At 39.3% G+C, this 25,479-nt stretch overlaps 1 protein-coding gene across 1 annotated transcript; it reads left to right on the top strand.

Annotated features, from left to right (window-relative positions):
* The first annotated feature begins 652 nt into the window (after positions 1-652).
* sec14l7 (SEC14-like lipid binding 7) lies at positions 653-25,248 on the top strand. The gene is made up of 12 exons (XM_085792539.1): positions 653-763; positions 2,442-2,517; positions 9,615-9,658; positions 10,846-10,908; positions 12,144-12,332; positions 13,311-13,406; positions 14,422-14,482; positions 14,652-14,735; positions 16,169-16,275; positions 19,002-19,141; positions 21,894-22,042; positions 25,035-25,248. The coding sequence occupies exons 1-12, from the start codon at positions 710-712 to the stop codon at positions 25,163-25,165; spliced, it is 1,194 nt and encodes a 397-aa protein (XP_085648665.1). The 5' UTR covers positions 653-709; the 3' UTR covers positions 25,166-25,248.
* Positions 25,249-25,479: the final 231 nt, after the last annotated feature.

Here is a 25,479-nt window from a genome sequence, read left to right on the forward strand (position 1 = left end):
GTTTGATGATGAGTTTGAAACCAAGAAATCCCATAATGAGCCTCCGTAGCGTAGCTCTGAGCAGCTCACGGCTCTGCTCCGCCGTTCTAAAAAACAGCTTGCACCGACAATTAAAGGTAATGAACCTACTGCTATGACTATAGGGGTTATGGTGATGGGCCAGTCTGACAAAATGTTGAACTATCCCTTTAACACTGAGCTGAAACTGTGGCTTAGTACCTAACAAGACAAACTGCAGTTTAATCTAAACTAAACTGTAGTTTAACCTAAGATAAACTCAGATAGAAATCTCTCCAGAATTTGTATAAACCAGTTCAACACAAACTTATTTTGTTATTACAGAAACTAATTTAACTCGAAATGAAACAAACATTCACACATTGTCCTGAAACTCTGGGATGTTTCACTGAGTTTAGTTTCTTGTGTTTAGATCTGTTGGGACATGAACATCTGTCCACACCTGTTAAACACTGTGATAGAAAAGGATTTATAAGGTTTGTGTTGCTGGTTTTGTCTGATTCACACAGGATGACACAGTGTGTGTGTGTCGCAATACACAGCCTGCAGCTGTAGGGTGAAAGTCCACCTGTGTGTGTGTGAAGGGGGCGTGGCCTGTCCTACTCTACCTGTGTGTTTCCCTCCACTGCAGCTCATTCACACACTGCCTCCATCAGAGCAACACACACACAGACACACACTCGGCTGAGAGATGAGCGGACGAGTCGGAGACCTGAGCCCCAAACAGGCCGAGTGTTTATCTGAGGTAAGAAATCAATAATCAATAATCAACACTGGGCCGATAGCAGCCAACAACAGTCTGTGGTGTTTGTGTTTGTGTTGAGCTTCTGTTGCTGTGAGTCTCTGCTCCTATGGCAACGTCTCCTCAGTGCACTGCAAAAACTCAACATCTTACCAAGAATATTTGTCTTATTTCTAGTCAAAACAAATCTCATTCTACTTAAAATAAGACTCATCACATTAAAAAGCAGCTTGTTTTTAGACACTTTTTACTTCTTTCAAGCAGATTTTCACTTGAAATAAGTAGAAAAATCTGAAAGCGGGTTTTTTGTGTTTGTAATAAGAAAGAAAAACTTGCTCCACTATCAGATTTTTCTACTTATTTCAAGTGAAAATCTGCTTGAAAGAAGTAAAAAGTGTCTAAAAACAAGCTGCTTTTTAATGTGATGAGTCTGATTTTAAGTGGAAAGAGGTTAGTTTTGACTAAAATTTAGACATTTTGACAAGAAATAAGACAAATATTCTTGGAAAGATTTTGAGTTTTTGCAGTGTTGGTGTGTTTGTGTCTCTGTGGTGGTGGAGAACACATTTCATATTTATACATTTGCATTTATTAATATCCACTTTACTACGTTTATATCTTTATGATAAAATACAACATGTTAAACAGACGTCAAGTGAATCCACTGCGTCTTAATGTTTTAATATCTATGATAATATTCATTAAAATACTATTCACAACTTTAGAGCTGCTGCTACTCTTTATTTTAACAATTTTGTGGAAAAAATTATTATTATTATTATTATTAATTGAATTAAAATGTTTTCTAATTCCACAACCAGCAATAATAAAATGTTCCTTAAACAGCAATAAGAATCTAGAAGTTGTGTTGGTTTTATTGAATGCAGGACTTTAATTCTCTTATTTTAGTAGTGTTTAGTAGAATTAGAATTAGTATTAGTCCTAGTATTATTAGTATTTGTTCCATCAGTGAGTAATTACACAATATTTACTCTGTAGACAGAATAACATCATATTAGACCTTGTTGTTATCTGAGGTGAATAACGTGCCCAGTTTATGTTCCAGTTGTTTTCAGCTATAAAATTAAAATCTGGTCCAAATACAATGAAAGATGTAAAAACATGAAACAGTTTGTTTGCCCAGAATATTAAGATATTCAGTTTATTATTATTAAGTGAAACTTTAGAGAGCAGTAACTCTTTATACCTGAGGTTTAATGATCAGGAAACTTGTTTGGTTAAAAATCTTTAAATTCACAACTGAAACTGAAACTGAGATGTGAAACGGCGGCGTCGTGTCACCGAGCTGAAAGATCTGACTACGACGTGTTTATCACCGTTAAAACTGTCAGATTCAGTTTTATACAGATTAAATAAACAGTTAAACTTTACAACATGTTTATTACTGAGCTTTAAAGGAGCTGTTTGGTTCTGTTTGGTTCTGACAGAGCTAGGCTAGGCTAACAGTTTCCCTCCGTTTCCTGTCTTTATGCTAAGCTAAACTACGCTAAGCTACACTACCCAGCCACTGGTTGTAGCTTCATTCTTTACAGTGCAGAAACAAAACAGAACAGAGAATCAGAAACAAAAAGAAAGAAATTAAATGAATCAATCACAGATAAAAAATATGAATAAATAAAAAGTTTATTTTATTTATAATTTATTAATCTTCTCTCTCCAGTTTCGGGGCCGGATCGAGGACGTCCTCGCCGACCTGCCGGCGCAACACGACCACTACCTGCTGCGCTGGCTCAGAGGTGACACACACACACACACACACACACACACACACAGTCCGTCCAGGTACAAGGTGACTTCTTTAATCCTCCTGCTGCCATGGCAACAGATGACACAAGAAGACAACACGAAACGCCTCAGTGCTGATTTCTCCTACGGTCACTGAACATCTCACTCAGCCTTTTTACCTGAGATTCAGGACTTTGAACGCACCACGAGACGAACCTGTTGCTCTAAGAGCGTTTCTGTTGTTTAGATTTGAGTTTATTCTCTTATTACAGAGAAATAAACATGTTTTAATAGCTTTACTAATTCACCACAGATGGGAAGTAACTGAGTACTTTTACTCAGGTAATATTTGTACTTTATACCTCCACTGCATTTAACAGGTACATGGAGGATTTTACCTAACAGATGTTAGTCAAGATTCAATATAAAAACATCTCATCCAATAGCTAAAGCAGAGGTTTAACTCCACTGTCTGTAATCTGTTACATGTGTTTACTCTAGTTACTCTTCAGATTAAGATTTAGGCCTAATATTTAAAATAAAATATGAAATGCAGCACGGTGTTAGAGGTCAGACCAGTGACCTGCAGCTCCCACAGAGATAACTAGAGTCCAGTCTGGGAAACTTTAAAGCAGAACTATGCAGCTCGGCCGGAAATAGCTCGCTCCTTCGTTGGTTTCTCTTTTTTTCCCTCTCCGGAGCTCCCCCACAGTTCTGGTAGGCACATGTCACTGTCGTAAAAAAAATAAAAAAAACTCGCCGCCGCCACCTCCTCCACCCCCCCTACACGTGCTTGTGTTTACTGCTGTTTGCTAAGCCCTGCTAACACCGAGCTAACGCTAACACGGCGCTAATGCTAACACGGAGCTAATGCTAACACCGAGCTAACGCTAACACGGCGCTAATGCTAACACGGAGCTAATGCTAACACGGAGCTAACGCTAATACAGCCACACACAGGCACAAAGACACAGACATACACACACAGGAATAAAGGTTCCAAAACGCGAAGGTGTGTGTGTGTGTGTCATGATGTATTACATTATCTTATAAAAGACCCATGGTGTGTGTATCTGTGTTAGCATTAGCTCCCCGTTAGCCACAAGCTGAACTTCATCAGTAAACATTTCATGTTTCCATGGTTTCCTCCGACTTTCCGAACTCAAACCAATCACGATTCGTGACATGCATGACGTCATATGCGTTCTTATCTCGTACTGCCGTAAAGCAGTTTCTCGTGATACTTCTATCCATTGACGAGATTTGTAACACCGAGACGGACGACTGATCTTGCAAGTGCGGTTTTCAGCCAGTGGGGGGGGTGAGCGCATTGGCCTAGACCCCATTCACTTCATAACAGGTCACTCAACCATCACAGTGACTCTGAGCCACAATAATTACAGCCCAAATCCTGCATAGTTCTGCTTTAATGATAAAGGACAATTATAAAAAAAAAAAGTAAAGATTACACTGCAAAAACTCTACATCTTTCCAAGAATATTTGTCTTATTTCTTGTCAAAATGTCTCATTTCTAGTCCAAACTAAACTCTTTCCACTTAAAATAAGACTCATCACATTAAAAGCAGCTTGTTTTTAGACACTTTTGACTTCTTTCAAGCAGATTTTCACTTGAAATAAGTAGAAAAATCTGACAGTGGAGCAAGTTTTTTGTGTTTAAAAAATGTGTGAGTTTTGTTTTAATTCTCCTCTGTCCCAGTCATCGAGCTACAACGCTTTTATTTTGACACTTTAGACACTTTAAGTTTACAGTATTTAGACTTGAACCTGTTGTATGGCGTCGACTCGACCACTTCCTGTCAGTGACCGGGAGAAACCAGCTCATTGACGCTCAACACTTCACTCTCTCCTGAAACAAACAGAACAAAGGCTGTTGATTGGCTGCCACTGTTCAACACGGTTGAGTCGCCCGAGGCCACACACACACACACACACACACAGACTCACACAAACCTGTTCCTGTGTTTTCACGCGACGCTGCAGCCGGTTTCACTGCAGGTCAGGAGGACAAGGACGAAGACATACCTGAGCTGAGCCTCTGGTACACTGCAAAAACTCCAAATCTTTCCAAGAATATTTGTCTTAAATGTCTCATTTCTAGTCAAAACTAATCTCTTTCCACTTAAAATAAGACTCATCACCTAAAAATGAACTTGTTTTTAGATCATTTTCACTTGTTTCAAACTCATTTTCACTTGAAATAAGTAGAAAAATCTGCCAGTGAAAGCAAGTTTTTTGTGCTTGTAATAAGAAAGAAAAACTTGCTCCACTATCAGATTTTTCTACTTATTTCAAGTGAAAATCTGCGTGAAAGAAGTAAAAAGTGTCTAATAAGTCACTTATTTTAAGTATAATTAGATTTATTTTGACTAGAAATGACATTTTGACTAGAAATAAGACAAATATTCTTGGTAAGATTTTGAGTTTTTGCAGTGTATCGACACCTGTCAGAGTCCTGAAGTCTGAATCTGAAACACGACGCCTCTGTTTTAATGTTTTACACAAACAACTTCATTTTTCTCTCTTCTCTAAAAATCACTATACAGGATTGTCTCTTGGACTTTTCTCTCATCTTTGGGAATGTTGATCATTTTATCACTTTAATCTGAAATACGACCCTGATTAGACTCTTTAAAGGTGTAGTACAGAAATGGCCGTTTGTCCTGTTTGTCGCGCCGAGTTTCAACGAGCTGCAACACGAGTTTACCCGAGTAAGGAAAACGAATTTGATTGGTCGTTATCGAGCGGGCGGGATATTCAATGTTTGGGGCGAGACCGAGCTCGGTGTGTGTGTGTGTGTCTCAAAAAATAGAATTTTGCGCAAAGTTTGGCCTAGTAAACTACATTATTTCCCTCTAAACGTGGTTGAGTAAAGGTGTAATCCACCTTTAAAGTCCCTGAAACCTGCAGCTCTGACTCATGTGAGCAGTTATGTGTAAATAGAGTCTCTACCTCCTTTATTCTGCTGAATCATCTCTTCTGTTGTTGTGATAAACTGAGCTCTGGTTGTCGTTGTCACATTATCCCCGTGTGTAGTAGATTACTCTAGGTTGTGTATCAGCTGTTGTTGCCTCAGGACTCTGAACCTGTCAGATATTTGTCGTTTTCTCCCTCGGCCTTCATAGAAACAGTGTGTGAACATCTGGCTCAGTTCACCTCAGTGATACTGGAAATGTCAGAATATATAATTAGCATCATTAAGAGAACGAGGTGTGTCTTTAAAAACCACTGGGAGTGATTCACAAGGTGCTAATGGTCTGAGAAAGTGACACACACACACACACACACACACACACACATTAAAGGTGAAGTGTGAAGTTCACTGTCTCACTAATAGACTGTTGATCATGATGCTAAAATACCGAGACTACACTGGGAATGACGCAGCATGCCAACAGCCAGCTAACAGCCAGCTAACAGCCAGCTAACATTAATTAGCTATAAACTGGAACATCAGGCTAAAGTTAGAAACCATAGACTGTAAAAAGAATGGACGTAGCGTCCGTGACGTCACCCATTGGTTTGGGGGAGTCTGTTTTGTGTCTCTACTACGGGGGTTTGAACCGCGCCATGTTGGATTCTACTTGCCATATTTGGAGCGGTGCGGCCGTTGGCCGGCCGAGGGCCCGCCCACTGGCCTCGAAGCAGCGGTCTCCGGACCTGTCACTCAACGGTTCTGCGCCCTAATTGGCCAGAACTTTAAACCTAATAACAGTAAAACGGTAGAGTTTTAAAAAAATTCACCCCCCTCAGAGTGTGTGCGGGGGTAGAAACTATCAGTTGAGACCAAAAAAATGAAATGTACCAGGCTGTAAATATGTTTTTTTAAGCTGTAAAATCGGCTATTTTAACATGGGGCTCAATTGGAGTTGCTCCCTTCTGGAGCCAGCCCCCAGCGACAGCCCAGGGGATGCAGTTTGTTGAACGCGGAAGTGAGCTTCACTTCTCAGACCGACAACTGCCCCCTTGTTAGAAACTAGCAAACATCTGGACTGTAACCAAAGAGTTAGCTAAACTATAAAACTATGAAAGTAGAAGTTATTGCTAAGGATTAGTCAGCTAAACAAGAACTTCACGGTAAAATCAACTGTAACCTATGAGAAAGCTGCTTACGACCTTTTAACTTAACAGAAGTCAGGAACTTTTTAACACTAGTTTCACTATAACCGGTATATAGAGTAGCCTATATTGTTATAGCTAAAGCTAGAAACAGCTGCCAAAATTAACTAAATCAAAAGCCAAAGACTAACTAACACTAACACTAACACTAATTAACTTAAGCTGTCAGAACCTAACATTAATTTGCTTATAAACTTTCTAACATTAGTTAGCCTATCTTAAAAGTTAGCCTATAAACTAGCAGCTAAAATCGGTTAACAAAGATAAACCGTCTTTGACTTAACTGCAACCTCAGTATTAGACACATAGCTGCTAACACTAGCTTCACTTTAACGCAAAAACCTGAAACTTAGTTTTCTTTAACTGTAGCTTATGAACTAGCTAACATTAGTTCATCTTAAAAGTAGGCCTAACTGTAAAATTAACTAAACTAAAGCCAGAAACTAGCTAACATTCATCAGTAGAAACTTAAATAAATTGACGTAAGGAGAAATAATGGTTTAAGTGACTTTAAAGCAGATATCATCGGCACGGCCGTTTCGGCTAATGCTGTGTTCAAGGCAGGCTTTTGAAACCGTAAGTTACAGCTTCAAGTCACAACTACGACTTGGTAGCGTTCCAGGTAACCCGTAGCTCGTGTTTTTACCGTCCTGTTGTCTGTGAAAGTTCCCTATAACGGCCACTCGTAACTTCCGACCCGTGAACTCGTACCAGATCGAACTGGTATGACTTCACAGGAAGGAAAAACACAAAGTACGAGTTTCCTTGAACGCACCATGAGTTAGCAGCCCCCGCCCTTGTCAGGCATCAATTGGTCCTCGTGCTACGTCACCACATTCACGCGCATCCCTTGGCTGCACACACAGCCCTTCATGCCGTTCTCTCCCCTCATTGGATAACACTTGTATCCCACAAGGAAAATTTTCTCCTCGGGTTACAGCAGAGCAGAGTGACGGAGAGACTCGTGTTTAGGCTGAAATACTTCATGTAAGTGATTGCTGACGGAAAATAGGACTATTTAGGACTTATATTAACAAAAACATTCCACTGATATCTGCTTTAAGATTTGTCAACAAACAGACTGAACATGTGCTGGAGGATTAAAACTCTTCTGTTGTTTTTAATGATGCATCATTTGGGAGCTTGTTTTTCTCCTCATGAATCCAAACAACATCCAGCTCCTCATCCCTCCTTCATGCTGCGTCTGTTTTTCCACTGAACCCGTTTGTTTGATTTTGACTCTTAATGTGCAGAAATGTAAATTCATATTAATGAGCACTGAGCAGCTCCACAAACAGAGAGAGAAAACAGTGGGTCTGACTCAGTCCAAACTGGTAACAGCTGCCAAAACTCACAATAACCACATTCCCTGAATATTTAGAGGCAGAGAGCGACAGCTGAGCTCTGATACCAGTTCACTGCTTTATCAGTGTTTAGGTTTAAACATTAGTGGAGCAGCTGGTGGTCGTAGCCACACACATAAACTCACTGTAAAGCTGTTTGATCTGATAATTGATGGATGTTCCAGTCGACTCCTGGTTAATCAGTAATGTCCTTCCTCCTCCTCCTCCTCCTCTTTCTGCTCCTCTTTCTCCTCCTCTTTCTCCTCCTCCTTCGACCCCACGGCCTGAAAAACACCGTGTTTGTTCAGTAAATCAGCAAATGTTTGTTTTACGCTGCACAAAATTAGACTCAAGTGAAGCTGCACAGATTTAAATTAATTTACTTTCAGTGTCGTTAGATAGATAGATAGATAGATAGATAGATAGATAGATAGATAGATAGATAGATAGATAGATAGATAGATAGATAGATAGATAGATAGATAGATAGGTAGATACACTGCAAAAACTCAAATATCTTACCAAGAATATTTGTCTTATTTCTAGTCAAAACAGATCTCATTATAAGACTCATCACATTAAAAGCAGCTTGTTTTTTGACACTTTTTACTTCTTTCAAGCAGATTTTCACTTAAAATAAGTAGAAAAATCTGATAGTGGAGCAAGTTTTTCTTTCTTATTACAAACACAAAAACTTGCTTTCACTGGCAGATTTTTCTACTTATTTCAAGTTAAAATTAGTTTGAAACAAGTGAAAATGATCTAAAAACAAGTTAATTTTTAGGTGATGAGTCTTATTTTAAGTGGAAAGAGATTAGTTTTGACTAGAAATGAGACATTTTGACAAGAAATAAGACAAATATTCTTGGAAAGATTTTGAGTTTTTGCAGTGTAGATAGATAGATAGACAGATAGACAGATAGACAGATAGACAGATAGATAGATAGATAGATAGATAGATAGATAGATAGATAGATAGATAGATAGATAGATAGATAGATAGAAAACTTTATTGATCCCCAAGGGGAAACTACTTTGCCACCAGTAAAAACACATCTACATCCACTTGACAAACAATACAAACATAGGCTACCATTGCACAAAAACAGCTGTAGCCTATCGACATGATTAGGACAGAGTAGCTACTCAAAAACTGGGAAAGATAAATAAATAAATATATAAATATAGGCTACACCTCCAGAAGGTAAAAAAATGAATCGATGTATGGAGGAAAAAATATCAAAAATGACTTTTACATTGACACACATGACCATGACTGCACTATTTTAATCATTAATTCATTCATGAAAAATATTCTATTCATTTTATTTTGAAAAGTCTTTGAGCAGGATGTTGTTGCTCTATATTTGATGTGTTTGGTTGATGGATGTGTTGACTCTTGACTGGACCAGAGTTCAGAGTACCGATCGATGCCGGTATTGATCGATGACCTTGACCAGTTCAGTTCCCTCTCTGGGCTGAAAACAGGACGAAACCTGTTGAACCAGGTCACAGTTTCTATTGTGTCATTATCAAAGTTCAACTGTTACACACAACTAACAACGACCAGAGGAAACCGTCTTCACGTTATTGAGATTAATCAATTGGGTTTTTTTGTCTTTTGCAGCTCGAAGCTTCAACGTTCAGAAAGCCGAGGCCATGATCAGGAAGGTGAGCAACAACACAACGTTTAAAGGGAAATCCTATAATTAAACTTTAATTATGTTTATTTGACGACTAAAGTTACTAATGAGTCTTTCAGCTGAGGTTTTATTTGACATAACCACCCTGTTAAAGGTTAAACCGGTGTTTACCAGCCTGTCCGTTTACATAAAGACCCTCACATTGATCTGGTGGTGACGGACTACGGTGGCCCTGAGGGCTCAACACGCAACAAGCACTAATAAAATGCGGTGAAACTCTTTAATTTAAGGAATATAATTTACAAGAAAGTCCCCGAGCCATTAAGTTAACATTTTGCTTTTATTGTATTACAAGTTAGTATTTAGTATTTATTTATTTGCACCATAATAACAGGCAATTACAAAAAACTGAAATGAAACAAGAATAGTAAGTGCAGGAGAGGTTAAAAACCCTGTATGGGCTTATAAAAAGCTCCTCCCCAAGAAATATACACACATTCAGAAGATAAATCAACAACAACAACAATAGGAGAAAGCAACAACAAATAACAACAAAAAAGAAAGCAATACGAGTGAGTGTATGAGCATGTAAAGAGATAATGATCCAATGACAAATATACTGGAAAAGAAACTATTAGGAACTTTGATTTAACAGGTTTAAGCTTTCAGTCTGAACTTTAAAGTGTTGAGGGATGAAGATAATTTAACTACATGAAGATGAGAATTCCAAAGTATGGAGCCTCTGTAAGCAAAAGAAAACTGAGTGTGTGTAGTGCGGCAAAAAGGGGGATGATTAATCAGTGTGTCTTGTGTTATAAGAATGGAGCTGAGAGTTAAATGTAAAGAATTCATGAAAGGATTTGGGCAGCAAAAAGTAAATGTCTATTTTTAAGTTTTATGTTGGTGAACACTTTTATTTTGGTGAATTTGGTGATTTCTGCATCCGCTGCAGACAGGAACCTGAATGCAGACAGAATTCAGAGTTAACTTATAGCATCCTGCAAGTGTGTCTCAGCCTGGTGCATCACTCTTTATTGTCCCCTGGAAACACTGAACCCCTCAGTGAGGAATAAGGTCAAATAAGAAGAGATTATAGTCTTTACTCATGTCCACAACTTTAATAAGAATGGGATTAAATATGAAAAGTGCTTGTAAAATAACATTACACACACTGTAGTAAAGATGAAGTCTCTGTGTCTCTGTGTGTCTGTGCAGCATGTGGAGTTCAGGAAGCAGATGAAGGTCGACTCCATCGTATCAGAGTGGAAACCTCCGGAGGTGAAACACACTCTTTACTGACGTACACACACAGCTCTTTCACAATGTTTCTTAAAGCGTCTCTACATGTGTGACAGTCGTTCTTCTCTTTTCTTTTTTAACACCAACACAAACACAACTCATTCTCCTTAATGAGACACTGATGAGGTCGTCACCTGAACCACATCTGGTTTTATAGGAAGATTATAAATAAAAACCACTGCTGGGATTAAACATCGACATTATCCCACTAAAACTGGTTTATAAACTTACTATTATTATTATTCAAGGTCTGAAAAGACTTGATATTTCTGTTATTTAGACTAGTTTAGTCATTTTCAGCCAATAAAAGCTCTAAATGACAATATTTTTATTCTAACTTTGGGAGAAATGTTGTCAGTAGTTGATAGAATAACACCAAATTTTCTTAATTTAATTTTACTCAAACACCTATAAATAGTAAAACCAGAGAAACTGATGTCACAGGATTTTGTGTGTTAATATTATATCGATACAGACAGACACCAAGTATTGATATTAAATGATATCGTCTGCACCGTTTATCAAACATGAAGGAGAAAAACTATTTATTGTATTTATTTGTTTAATTTTCTGTTGGAAAAAATAATATAGTATTATAAATAAAATATTATGAAGTTATTTTTATAAGAATAGAATAGAATAGAATAGATGCTTTATTGTCATTCCAGTACTGTATACACAGTGTGCGTAGAACGAAATCTCGTTTCACTGACTCTTGTTAAAGGGATAGTTCACCCAAAATTCAAATTTCATGCATGTCCATATGACAGTTGAGAACGGAGCTCACTTTTCTTCATCCAAAAAGACCAAAAAACATCCAGATACCTCCATAGTGCTCGTCTGTAATGTCCCGTCTGTAAAAAAAAATTAAATAAGTCTATATTTTAAGGTTGTTTGTAGCGGAAGCTCCCAGTGTTGCTCTGCCGGAATCTCGCGCGATTGCGGAGCTGTGAAATGGGTGTCAAACAACCTTAAAATATAGACTTATTTAATTTTTTTCGATAATGAATTTGAATTTTGGGTGAACTATCCCTTTAATAATGTTTATGAGTATGATACTTTAGGCCTAAAATGACACACGTCTTTCAAAAATGTATAAAAAAGGTGCTTTTATTGTGAAAGGACAGCTCTGCAGCTCGGTCGAAGCTTTTATTCTGAAGGCGTGCAGCTGTGTCAAGGCTTTTATTTTGAAGGCGCGTGTGTGTGTTGCTAAGGTGATCGACCGGTACGTTTCCGGGGGGATGTGCGGCTACGACCGCGAGGGAAGTCCCATCTGGTACGACGTGATTGGCCCGCTGGACCCCAAAGGCCTGTTGCTATCGGCAACCAAACAGGACTTCATCAGGACCAAGATCAGACACACGGAGCTGCTGCGCATGGAGTGTCAGAGGCAGACGGAGAAGGTACGGACTGCTCCTTTACTCCTCTTCCTCCTCTCTCCTCCTCTCCTCCTCCTCTCCTCCTCCTCTCCTCCTCTTCACCTCCTCCTCCTCCTCTTCACCTCCTCCTCTCCTCCTCTTCACCTCCTCCTCTCCTCCTCCTCTCCTCCTCCTCTTCTCCTCCTCTCCTCCTCCTCTTCTCCTCCTCTCCTCCTCTCCTCCTCTTCACCTCCTCCTCTCTCCTCCTCTCCTCCTCCTCTCCTCCTCTTCACCTCCTCCTCTCTCCTCCTCACCTCCTCCTCTCTCCTCCTCTCCTCCTCCTCTTCTCCTCCTCTTCTCCTCCTCTCCTCCTCCTCACCTCCTCCTCTCCTCCTCTCCTCCTCCTCTCCTCCTCCTCTCCTCCTCTTCACCTCCTCCTCTCTCCTCCTCTCCTCCTCCTCTCCTCCTCCTCACCTCCTCCTCTCCTCCTCTCCTCCTCCTCTCCTCCTCCTCTTCTCCTCCTCTCCTCCTCCTCTTCTCCTCCTCTCCTCCTCTCCTCCTCTTCACCTCCTCCTCTCTCCTCCTCTCCTCCTCCTCTCCTCCTCCTCTCCTCCTCTTCACCTCCTCCTCTCTCCTCCTCTCCTCCTCTTCACCTCCTCCTCTCCTCCTCTCCTCCTCCTCTCCTCCTCCTCTCCTCCTCTTCACCTCCTCCTCTTCTCCTCCTCTCCTCCTCCTCTTCTCCTCCTCTCCTCCTCCTCTCCTCCTCCTCTCCTCCTCCTCTTCTCCTCCTCTCCTCCTCCTCTTCTCCTCCTCTCCTCCTCTCTCCTCCTCTCCTCCTCCTCTTCTCCTCCTCTCCTCCTCCTCTTCTCCTCCTCTCCTCCTCCTCACCTCCTCCTCTCTCCTCCTCTCCTCCTCCTCTTCTCCTCCTCTCCTCCTCCTCTCCTCCTCCCCCTCCTCCTCCTCACCTCCTCCTCCTCTCCTCCTCCTCTTCACCTCCTCCTCTCTCCTCCTCTCCTCTCTCAGTTGGAGAGGAACATTGAGTCCGTGACTCTGATCTCAGACTGTGAAGGTTTGGGGCTGAAGCACATCTGGAAACCGGCCATCGAGCTCTACGGGGAGGTGAGACCGCGCCTCCTTTCTTTTTAATAGAAAAATCTGGTAAAATTTCCCAAAAAAAAAAAAAAACTGGTAAAATTTCTCAAAGAAATTCTAGGACAAGTGGTAAAATAAAAAAATAAAAAAAGTCAAACAATAATAATAAAAAATGTGGTAAAATTTCTAAAAATAAAAAAAAAATAAAAAAAAAGGGGGGGCAAACAATAATTCAAAAAGGGGTAAAAATTCTTTTAAAAAAAAGTAAAAAGTAGAACAGAAAAACTGAGAAGAAACTGGTAAAAATTTCTCAGAGAAATTCTAGGAAAAAGTGGTAAAATTTCCAGAAAAACTTACTTTAGTTAGATAGTACTGGGTATACTGAAATATTTATATTATTAGTATATATAATATATTTAAGCTATATATCCCTCCAGTCCGTGGTCTCTGCTCATTCTACCACTGTAAGGGCCGTTGTTCCCCCTTAGAGTGGTAGAATGAGCAGAGACCACAGACTGGAGTGATATATAGCTTTTATAAAACGGTTACCAATAATGACAATATGAAAGAGGACATGTAGTTTTCTGTTCCCAGCTGTCCAGACGTTAGCTCCAAGTAGCTCTGTCACTGCTCAGTCCCCTCTACCATTGTTAACCCTCTGGAGGTCAAAGTTCACCTTCAACATGTCAATTACACTACTTTACTACATTTTTAACATCCTAAAAACATCAGCTGTCTTGGGCTACGGACTGCAACAGTCCGTTGTCATGGATACATGACAACAACTTCCATTCATACCAGTCATACGTGCCTGAGGCGGAGTGATAGCCTACGCTGTGATAAGGCTTTAGAATAGTAGCCGTGGTAACTGCTCATTATACCACGGTTAACAACCAATCAGATCGCAGGATTTCACCTTTACGTTTTATAAACGTAGTATACCTGAGTATCACATAGACTACACCACTGGTATATACAGTATATATATATATATATGTATATATATATAAACGACTGCTTTAACCTGATTCTCCTCCTCCAGATTCTCACCATGTTTGAGGAGAATTATCCAGAAGGACTGAAGAGAGTCTTTCTCATCAAAGGTACTGAGCTGCGTGTGTGTGTTGTGTACTTCCTCTGTGTGTGTGTTGTTACTGTAACTCTATGTGTGTGTGTGTGTGTGTGTGTGTGTGTGTGTGTGTGTGTTGTTAACTCTGTGTGTGTGTGTGTTGTTAACTCTGTGTGTGTGTGTGTGTGTGTGTGTGTGTGCAGCTCCCAGGATGTTCCCGGTGGCCTACAACCTGATCAAACACTTCCTGTGTGAGGAGACGCGGCGGAAGATCATCGTCCTGGGAAGTAAGAAGATATTGGGAGGCCGTTTAGGGTTAGGTTAGGTTTAGGGATGTGGAACTAAATATTATTCCTAAATGTGAGCATGTGATTAATTGTGCATATGGGTTATAGGGCCTAGATCCACAATCTGTCACTACAGGCACATCACCTGCTGCTCATAAATATTATTCATCATTCGCCCTGATTTTATTTTGAAAATTGGGACAGGAAGTAGTGGGTTTTGACCGGTGTAATCACATGCTCACAGATTTAGGAATAATATTTAGTTGGACATCCCTAAACCTATGGAGAGAGAAGCAGCTGTCCAAGATGGCGGTGCCTTCCTGTTACATTGAAACAACTTCCGGGCGCACTGAGATTTTACACACACACACACACACACACACACACACACACACATTAAAGGTGAAGTGTATAAGTTCACTGTCTCACTTATAGAGATAATAGACTGTTGATCATGATGACGTTTCACATCGGCTAAAATACCGAGACTACACTGGGAATGACGCAGCATGCTAACAGACAGCTAACATTAGCTAAACTGGAACAACAGGCTAAAGTTAGAAACTAGCAAACATCAGACTGCAACCAAAGTTAGCTGAACTATAAAACTATGAAAGTAGAAGTTATTGCTAAGGATTAGTCAGCTAAACAAGAACTTCACGGTAAAGTTAAGACAGCAGCTAAAATCAGTTTGTTTAACTGTAATCTATGAGAAACTAGCTGCTAACGATAGCTACAGAAGTCAGGAACTTTTTAACACTAGTTTCACTATAACCGGTAGGCTATAGGCTATATTGCTATAACATTAAGCTAAAGCTAGAGACTAGCTGCCAAATTTAACTAAATCAAAAGCCAAAGACTAGCTAATATCTGATATTAATATCTAACACTAATTAACTTCAGCTGTCAGAACCTAACATTACTTTGCTTATAAACTTTCTAACATTAGTTAGCCTATCTTAAAAGTTAGCTAGCAGTTAAAATCGGTTAACAAAGATAAACCGTCTTATTAACTGCAACCTCAGTATTAGACACTAGCTGCTAACACTAGCTTCACTTTAACGCAAAAACCTGAAACTTAGTTAGTTTTCTTTAACTGTAGCTTATGAACTAGCTAACAGTAGCCTATATCCCGCTGTGTGAGAAGGTGGTAGGGTGTGGACATTTTCAGTGCGTGTCTGCACATCATGTCAATGTAGCTATGTGCAAGTATTTCAATGTGTGCACATTGTCAATGTGTGTGCACGTTTTCAGTGTGTATGTGCACATATTTCAATGTTTTCACCCTAAACGGCATCCCATAAGAAGAAGATTAGAAGAAGTGAACGTTCAGAGAGGAAACGATAAATCTCAACCTCTTCCTCTCCTCCTCCTTCTTCTCCTCCTCCTCCTCCTCCTCCTCCTCCTCCTCCTCTCTTGTCTCCGTCTCCTAGGTAACTGGCAGGAAGTGCTGCGGTCGCACATCGAGCCGGAGCAGCTTCCTGTCGCCTACGGAGGAACGCTGACCGACGACGACGGGGACGGACGCTGCAGAACCAAGGTAGTAAGAGTACAAATACATTTACTCTGTTACAAGTACAAGTAGCTCAGTCCACATGTTACTGCCGTAAGAGTAAAAAAGTACTTGCTTCTAAAGGGATAGTTCAACATTTAGTCAAATTGGCCCATTGCCATAATCCCTATAGTCATAGCAGTAGGTTCGTTACCTTTAATTGTCGGTGCAAGCTGTTTTTAGAACGGCGGAGCAGAGCCGTGAGCTGCTCAGAGCTACGCTACGGAGGCTCATTATGGGATTTTCTTTGGTTTCAAACTCATCAAACTCATCAAATACACAATCCAACAACTCCACAACGCTCTGGTGGACAAGTTGTGAGCTGCACATTCACCACGCTATGAGATAATAACACAACGTTACCACACAGAGTTGTTTTAGAGGGAAATACAGAGACTGTTGATGAAAAACTGTCCCTGAAGGCAACACACATCAGAGGTTTTGCATGAATTTCCCTCTAAAATAACTCTGTGTGGTAACGTTGTGTTATTATCTCATAGCGTGGTGAATGTGCAGCTCACAACTTGTCCACCAGAGCGTTGTGGAGTTGTTGGATTGTGTATTTGATGAGTTTGAGTTCTAAAAATAGCTTGCATCAACAATCAAAGGTAACGAACCTACTGCTATGACTATAGGGATTATGGCAATGGGCCAATGTTGAACTATCCCTTTAAAGGTACTTAAAGGACAATTCCGGGCGAATTCAACTCTGGGGTGTATTTTCATATCATTTTAGGTCTAAAAGAAGGAATCTGAAGATTTTCAGTTTAATGGCTCCTGTTTTGCAGTAGTTGCATCTGTCCCCGCGTCGCCACGGCAGCAATGAATGGGAGTGGATGTAAGTTCTGCTGTTTAGCCTGTTTACATCCCTCAAAGCCGCAATTTTTTTCCACAGACAGCGTCAGATGGAGACTCAAACATGCACCGAGAAGTTTATTTACTTCAAGCAAGCCGACATGTTTGTAAAAGTCGATCTAATTCAAAGTCTCCCGGAGTCTCGCGCGAGCCCGAAGTTGCAGTGCTGGTGTATTCAGGTGCAGTAGGAGCTACCGCTTGTGTCATAAACACAGGAATATCAACTCTTGACTTGCTTCAAGTGTACATTTTTTTCCACAGACAGCGTCAGGTGGCTACTCAAACATGCGCCGAGAAGTTTTTTTTACTTGAAGCAAGTAAAGAGTTGATATTCCTGTGTTTATGACACAAACGGTAGCTTTTCCCACTGCACCTGAACACACCGAGCACGGCAACTGGGTCTCGCGCGAGACTCCGGGAGACTTTGAATTAGATCTAGTTTTACAAACATGTCGGCTTGCTTGAAGTAAATAAACTTCTCGGTGCATGTTTGAGTCTCCATCTGACGCTGTCTGTGGAAAAAAATTGCGGCTTTGAGGGCTGGAAACAGCCTAAACAGCAGAACTTACATCCACTCCCATTCATTGCTGCCGTGGCGACGCGGGGACAGATGCAACTACCGCAAAACAGGAGACATTAAACTGAAAATCTTCAGATTCATTCTTTTAGACCTAAAATGATATGAAAATACACCCCAGAGTTGAATTCGCCCGGAATTGTCCTTTAAGTATCCAAGAGTACATGCTTTTAGTCAAAGTCAGAGTCAGAGTAAATGTCTTATTCTTGACTCTAATAGTTTGTAAATGAATGTAAGGAGCTTTTAACTCTTGTTAGTGAGAATGAACTCTTTGCTGCTCAGCTGCACTGATGTGCTGCTTTTAGGGGTTAGGGTTTCCTTCACAGACAAACACAGCTTGTGTCCAATAGGATTTTAGAAAAAGACCTGAAAGTAACCAGTACTTTTCAGCCGAACTACTAATTAACTCCAGTAAAAGTACTAATATTTGTCTTGGAAATGTATTCAAGTAAGAGTAATAATGCTGCGTTCATAACAACTCGGAGGTCCGACATCATTGCGTTCACGCTGCAGGAACTCGGAAGAAAAAAAACCTGGATACCTGAAGGAAGTTTGTCGTATTGTGGCTCGTAGCTGAATAGTAAAAACCAATGCAGCAGTAAATGATGTTTATTCTGGAGGAGAGGAGACGCTGCAGATGAGTGCACATATAATGTTACAGCCTTGATAACAGTTAAACCTTATTTCTGTCACATATGAGGAAACACAATTTCACACCATACAACAATCACAGCTTAATATAAACGTATTTCATATAGGCTACTGCAATAGTACACAAAAATGTGCATTCAGACCTCAACAAATAACTTAAAATGTCTAAATTCTAACCGTTTAAGACGAGGGCATGACGCCATGTTTTGATGTTGTCGTGACGTCAAGTCAGAAAGTCGGAGCTCTGATATCCCTGCCTTGGGACTGCGGCTGAAATTTAGCAGTTGTGCTAAGTCCGGCACATTTACACTGATGCTTAATGCATCAGTGTTGATGAATGTGCACTGTCCCAATTCAATGAATAAAGAAATGAAATGAAATGAAATATGATACCCGAGTTTCTGACCTGTAATTTCTGAGTTCGACGCCGTTCAATTCATTTTTTACAACTCGGAGCTCATTTTTTTCCCGACTTCCGACTTGTTTTGAACGCAGCATTAGTACCAAAGAAATCTAATACTCAAGTAAAGTACAAATCCTCTGGATATGTAGCTACAAGTACAGTACTCAAGTAAATTTACTCCGTTACTGTCCACCACTGATGATGATGATGATGATGACGCGGTTTCAGATCAAATATGGCGGCGTGGTTCCCCGGTCGTTCTACGTGCAGGACTCTGTGAAGGTTCAGTACGACCACAGTGTGACCGTCAGCAGAGGCTCTGACTTCCAGCTGGAGACTGATGTCACCGCAGCAGGAAGCCTGCTCAGGTAAACTACTACAGGTCGGTGTCAGCCAATCAGAAGAGAGGAGGAGGCTCTGAGTCTCTCTTCTGATTGGATGACTGTTTTCTAAAGTGATCCAATAATAAAAACAGAGCAGATTTCAGAATAAAACACTCAGAGAAACTAAAAATCCTGCAAGTTGTTGTTGTTGGATGGTGGGTCCAGGTGGTGAGGGGGCGGGGCTTTGTTGTGACATCACAAAGTGACAGGAAGTCCTGACGGCTGGTTTTAAGGCTCAGTTTCTGAATACATAGCTTTAACACAACATCTACCTTTATACTGTATGGAGCTTTAACACAACATCTACCTTTATACTGTATGGAGCTTTAACACAAACATCTACCTTTATTCTGAAGGAGCTTTAACACTAACATCTACCTTTATTCTGAAGGAGCTTTAACACTAACATCTACCTTTATACTGTATGGAGCTTTAACACAAACATCTACCTTTATACTGTATGGAGCTTTAACACAAACATCTACCTTTATACTGTATGGAGCTTTAACACAAACATCTACCTTTATACTGAAGGAGCTTTAATACAAACATCTACCTTTATACTGTATGGAGCTTTAACACTAACATCTACCTTTATACTGTATGGAGCTTTAACACAAACATCTACCTTTATACTGTATGGAGCTTTAACACTAACATCTACCTTTATACTGTATGGAGCTTTAATACAAACATCTACCTTTATACTGTATGGAGCTTTAACACAAACATCTACCTTTATACTGAAGGAGCTTTAACACAAACATCTACCTTTATTTTGAAGGAGCTTTAACACAAACATCTACCTTTATTTTGAAGGAGCTTTAACACAAACATCTACCTTTATACTGAAGGAGCTTTAACACAAACATCTACCTTTATTCTGAAGGAGCTTTAACACTAACATCTACCTTTATTCTGAAGGAGCTTTAACACTAACATCTACCTTTATACTGTATGGAGCTTTAACACAAACATCTGCCTTTATTCTGAAGGAGCTTTAACACAAACATCTACCTTTATTTTGAAGGAGCTTTAACACAAACATCAACCTTTATTTAGAATAGAATACTATAGAATAGTGTTGATCGTTATATTGTAAATAACTTAGTATAGGGTATATATGGTATATATTTAATTTTGGGGATAGTTTATATATATATACTATATATTTATATAAGGATATGTATGTAGTATATTTTTATATTTGGAATTATATATTTATACAGATATTTATGATATGTATTTAGGGTATATATTTATATAGGTGTATTATATTATTTAGGATTGAGATAATTATTATGTGTGTATATATATGGTATATATTTATATAGGTATTATGTAGTAGTAGTTACAAACTGAAGAAGAGTTAAAAAGGGGTGGGAAATTAAAAAGTTGAACAATATGCTGTGTTTTGCTATGTCTTGGCTCTATTTTTATTTCTTATTTATTTTTTATTTCTCTTTATTTTGTACGTACAAATAGTTATATATATATTTTTTTATACATGTTCGAAAATGAAAAATTCATTCATTCATTCATATTTTGAAGGAGCTTTAACACAAACATCTACCTTTATACTGAAGGAGCTTTAACGCAAACATCTACCTTTATTCTGAAGGAGCTTTAATACAAACATCTACCTTTATTTAGAATAGAATACAATAGAATAGTGTTGATCGTTATATTGTAAATAACTTAGTATAGGGTATATATGGTATATATTTAATTTTGGGGATAGTTTATATATATATGTATATACTATATATTTATATAAGGATATGTATGTAGTATATTTTTATATTTGGAATTATATATTTATACAGATATTTATGATATGTATTTAGGGTATATATATAGGTGTATTATATTATTTAGCATTGAGATAATTATTATGTGTATATATATGGTATATATTTATATAGGTATTATGTAGTAGTTACAAACTGAAGAATAGTTAAAAAGGGGTGGGAAATTAAAAAGTTGAACAATATGCTGTGTTTTGCTATGTCTTGGCTCTATTTTTATTTCTTATTTATTTTTTATTTCTCTTTATTTTGTATGTACAAATAGTTACATATATTTTTTTTATACATGTTCGAAAATAAAAATTCATTCATTCATTCATATTTTGAAGGAGCTTTAACACAAACATCTACCTTTATTCTGAAGGAGCTTTAACACAAACATCTACCTTTATTCTGAAGGAGCTTTAACGCAAACATCTACCTTTATTCTGAAGGAGCTTTAATACAAACATCTACCTTTATTCTGAAGGAGCTTTAACACAAACATCTACCTTTATTCTGAAGGAGCTTTAACACAAACATCTACCTTTATTCTGAAGGAGCTTTAATACAAACATCTACCTTTATTCTGAAGGAGCTTTAACACAAACATCTACCTTTATACTGAAGGAGCTTTAACACAAACATCTACCTTTATACTGAAGGAGCTTTAATACAAACATCTACCTTTATTCTGAAGGAGCTTTAACACAAACATCTACCTTTATACTGAAGGAGCTTTAACACAAACATCTACCTTTATACTGAAGGAGCTTTAACACAAACATCTACCTTTATACTGAAGGAGCTTTAACACAAACATCTACCTTTATACTGAAGGAGCTTTAACACAAACATCTACCTTTATTTTGAAGGAGCTTTAATTACTAATATAGAGCCTGTAAACCACTCTGCTGACCTCTGACCTCTGACCTCTGACCTTTGACCAGGTGGCAGTTTTGCAGCGACGGCGCCGACATCGGCTTCGGCGTGTGGCGGCGGAGCGGCGACGACACGCTGCAGCTGCTGCCCAGTCAGCGCTACAACGCTCACCTGGTGCCCGAGGACGGCTGCCTCACCTGCCCCGAGCCGGGAGTCTGTGAGTCGCCTCGTAGCCGTGTAGCTGCCGCCATGACATCACTTCCTGTTTCCTCACACACACATCTGACATCACTGGTGTAAAGCTTCAACTTAGAAAGAAAGATATAAAACCCAGGGGGCAAAACAAAACAACAGACAGGGAGCGTTGTAAAAGGTTTGACAGCAGAAATGATCTATAGGAAGTTGAAGGATTAAAACCTGGGTGGACAACCTGGTCAACTAGCTGCTGGAAAGCTACAGGGGCCAAAACCCCTTTCTGGGGTCATTCTGCTGGAGAAATGATGTAAATGCAAATATTTAGGTACTACAATGGCATAAATAGTCATACAACTATAAAATTTGGCAGAGAGTATCTTGACACATAGGGGGAGGCATGAAAAAAAGATTCTGGGGTTTGTTGCAACTCAATTTTAAGATATCACCCTCAACATCCCAAAAAAGACACACAAAAAAAGTACTGTTCGCCTGACAAATTCTCATGAAAATTATTATTTTTCAGCACTTTATGGAGAATATCTATGCCTAACATGTATATAGAAAACTTCCTTAATTCATAAGCTTCCATGTGAGTCCAAGATAACCTTTCTATCTCCAAAGCCCCACTTGCTGTGGCCAACGGTCTTCTCTATCTATCTGTTCACTTTGGGGAGACCAGAAATACAATGGTTTCTGATCAGGCCAGTTAACATGGAGTTTTTCACAATAGGTGTTGCATTGTTTGGAGACAGCCTGTAGCTTTCCAGTAGCTAGTAGAAAGGCTATCTGGGACTCAAATGGAAGCTTATGAATTAAGGAAGTTTTCTATATACATGTTAGGCATAGATATTCTCCATAAAGTGCTGAAAAATAATAATTTTCATGAGAATTTGTCAGGCGAACAGTACTTTTTTTTCCGTCTTTTTTGGGATGTTGAGGGTGATATCTTAAAATCCAGTTGCAACAAACCCCAGAATCTTTTTTTCCTGCCTCCCCCTTTGTGTCAAGATACTCTCTGCCAAATGTTATAGTTGTATGACTATTTATGCCATTGTAGTACCTGAATATTTGCATTTACATCATTTCATCAGCAAAATGACCCCAGAAAGGGGTTTTGGCCCCTGTAGCTTTCCAGCAGCTAGTTGACCAGGTTGTCCACCCAGGTTTTAATCCTTCAACTTCCTACAGATCATTTCTGCTGTCAAACCTTTTACAACGCTCCGTGTCTGTTTTTCAAAAAACTGGGATTTTGCCCCCTGGGTATAAAGTTCAAGGCTTTATTTGTCATTGCCGCAGCATGTAAACAAACCATGAGGGGAAACTGAATATTGTTTTCTCTGCATATAAGACACATAACATTAAAAATAAATAAAAAAATCAACAGTATTTTAAAACATACAAGTTATTAAAAGTGCTTAAAACACAGTCAGTGCAAAAAAAAAGAAAGAAAAAAAGCATATGTGCAACACATCGGATACATTTGGCAGGATGTATTCCTCCATTAGTGCAAAAGGTGCATATGTTATACGTGTCTATGTGTCCATGTACCGTGTATAATTCTCCTATGTGATAAGAAAAGCAAGGAACATTTTTTTGTTGAATCTTTTAATTCTATTCGGAAATTACTACATTCACAAATTCCTCAAAAAGACCAAAGGAGGTTAAAATAGAAATCTGACACTACATTCAAACATTACATGGTATGAAAAACATTAGACATTTATAAAAACATCTGTATGATTATTTGAAACGATAACCCCTATTTTTTTTTTGTTCATTTCAGTTGTGTAAATCGATTTTTTGATTTGATTTTGATTTATTTATTAGCACATGAGAAAATATATACACAAAACAGCATGAACAAAAACCCTAAGGGCTTGTCAAGTGGTCCTCCTAGAGACAAACATTGGTAACACTTTACAATAAGGGTCCCTTAATTAACGTTAGTTAGTACATTATTAAGCATTAATTAACTATTTACAGATATATTATCAATCATTATTATGTATTACTTAGGATTAGGAAACACATTAATGAATGTAGCCTGTTAGTAAGCACTTAATTAATGTCAAAGTTAGTTAATTAATTATTAAGTAATAATAAAAGTTGAATAATGTAATTAGTTATCATTATGTATGCATTACTCAGCATTAATTAACACATTAGTTTATATAAATGCTTAAAGCAGAAGTAAGTGATATATTTGTGTTAATCTAAGTCTTAAATAGTTGTATCTTCCGACAGCAATCACTTCTATAGAGTGTTTGGTCTGAAACACGGGTCTGTCAGTCACTCTGCTCTGCTCTGAGCCGAGGAGAAAACTTTCCTTGTATCCTACAACCTTTATCCAATGAGGAGAGAGAACGGCATAAAGGGGCAGTCCTCTCTGTGTGTGCAGCCAAGGGATGCGCCTGAATGTGGTGACGTAGGGACGAGGACCAATAGATCCATGACGAGGGCGGGGGCTGCTAACTCCGTCGGCTGACAAGACGTTATGGTGCGTTCAAGGAAACTCGTAACTCGTGTTTTTCCGACCTGTGAAGTGGTACCAGTTCGATCTGGTACGAGTTCACGGGTCAGAAGTTACGAGTGGCCGTTATAGTGACTTTCACAGGTAAAACAGGTCGGAAAAACACGAGTGGGTTGCCTGGAACGCTACAAAGTCGTAAGTCGTGACTTGAAGCTGTAATTTACGGTTTCAAAAACCTGCCTGGAACGCAGCATTAGCCAAAACCACCGGATCGCTTACTTCTGCTTTAATAATGTACTAACTAACGTTAATTAAGGGACCCTTATTGTAAAGTGTTACTGAAACATCTAACATAAAACAAGATTTACAATAATGTTAAAGTGTAATATAGATGTATATATTTAGTTTGACTTTTTGTTTCTTCGGTGTGTACATAAAAAAAGAAGAGGAGTGTGAGTGTGAGGATGATGTGTAACCATGGTAATATAATACATCCCTGTGTCTTGTGTGTAACGGTGTAACGGTGTCGTCCATGTTGGTGCAGACGTGCTGTGTTTCGACAACAGCTACAGTTTCCTTCAGTCCAAGAGAGTGAGCTACAAGGTGGAGGTGCTGCCCCCTGCTGACGGAGCCCTGCACAGCCAGCGTAACCATGGAGACCGGAGGCTGCAGTGACCCCTGACCCCTGACCCCTGACCTGTTACCTGGGGGTCAAACCGGTCACAGCTGGATTAACCCTTCACTTCTCCCTCTGTATTAGTTTGTAATTATTACACACGACTCTGACTGACAGTTACACATGTGACCACCACCGTGTTTTAAAGGGATAGTTCAACATTTTGTCAAATTGGCCCATTGCCATAATCCCTATAGTCATAGCAGTAGGATCGTTACCTTTAATTGTCGGTGCAAGCTGTTTTTAGAACGGCGGAGCAGAGCCGTGAGCTGCTCAGAGCTACGCTACGGAGGCTCATTATGGGATTTCTTGG

This window comes from Trachurus japonicus, chromosome 12, assembly GCF_045865225.1.
Source record: "Trachurus japonicus isolate A0001 chromosome 12, Traja_1.0".
In the NCBI taxonomy this organism is placed as follows: domain Eukaryota; kingdom Metazoa; phylum Chordata; class Actinopteri; order Carangiformes; family Carangidae; genus Trachurus; species Trachurus japonicus.

Excerpts from the sequence above, each read along its gene's own strand:
- sec14l7 (XM_085792539.1), top strand. The coding sequence starts at position 710 with ATGAGCGGACGAGTCGGAGACCTGAGCCCCAAACAGGCCGAGTGTTTA. Across the intron at positions 764-2,441 it reads AGGCCGAGTGTTTATCTGAG|TTTCGGGGCCGGATCGAGGA; the intron begins GTAAGAAATCAA and ends TTCTCTCTCCAG. Across the intron at positions 10,909-12,143 it reads CAGAGTGGAAACCTCCGGAG|GTGATCGACCGGTACGTTTC; the intron begins GTGAAACACACT and ends TGTGTTGCTAAG.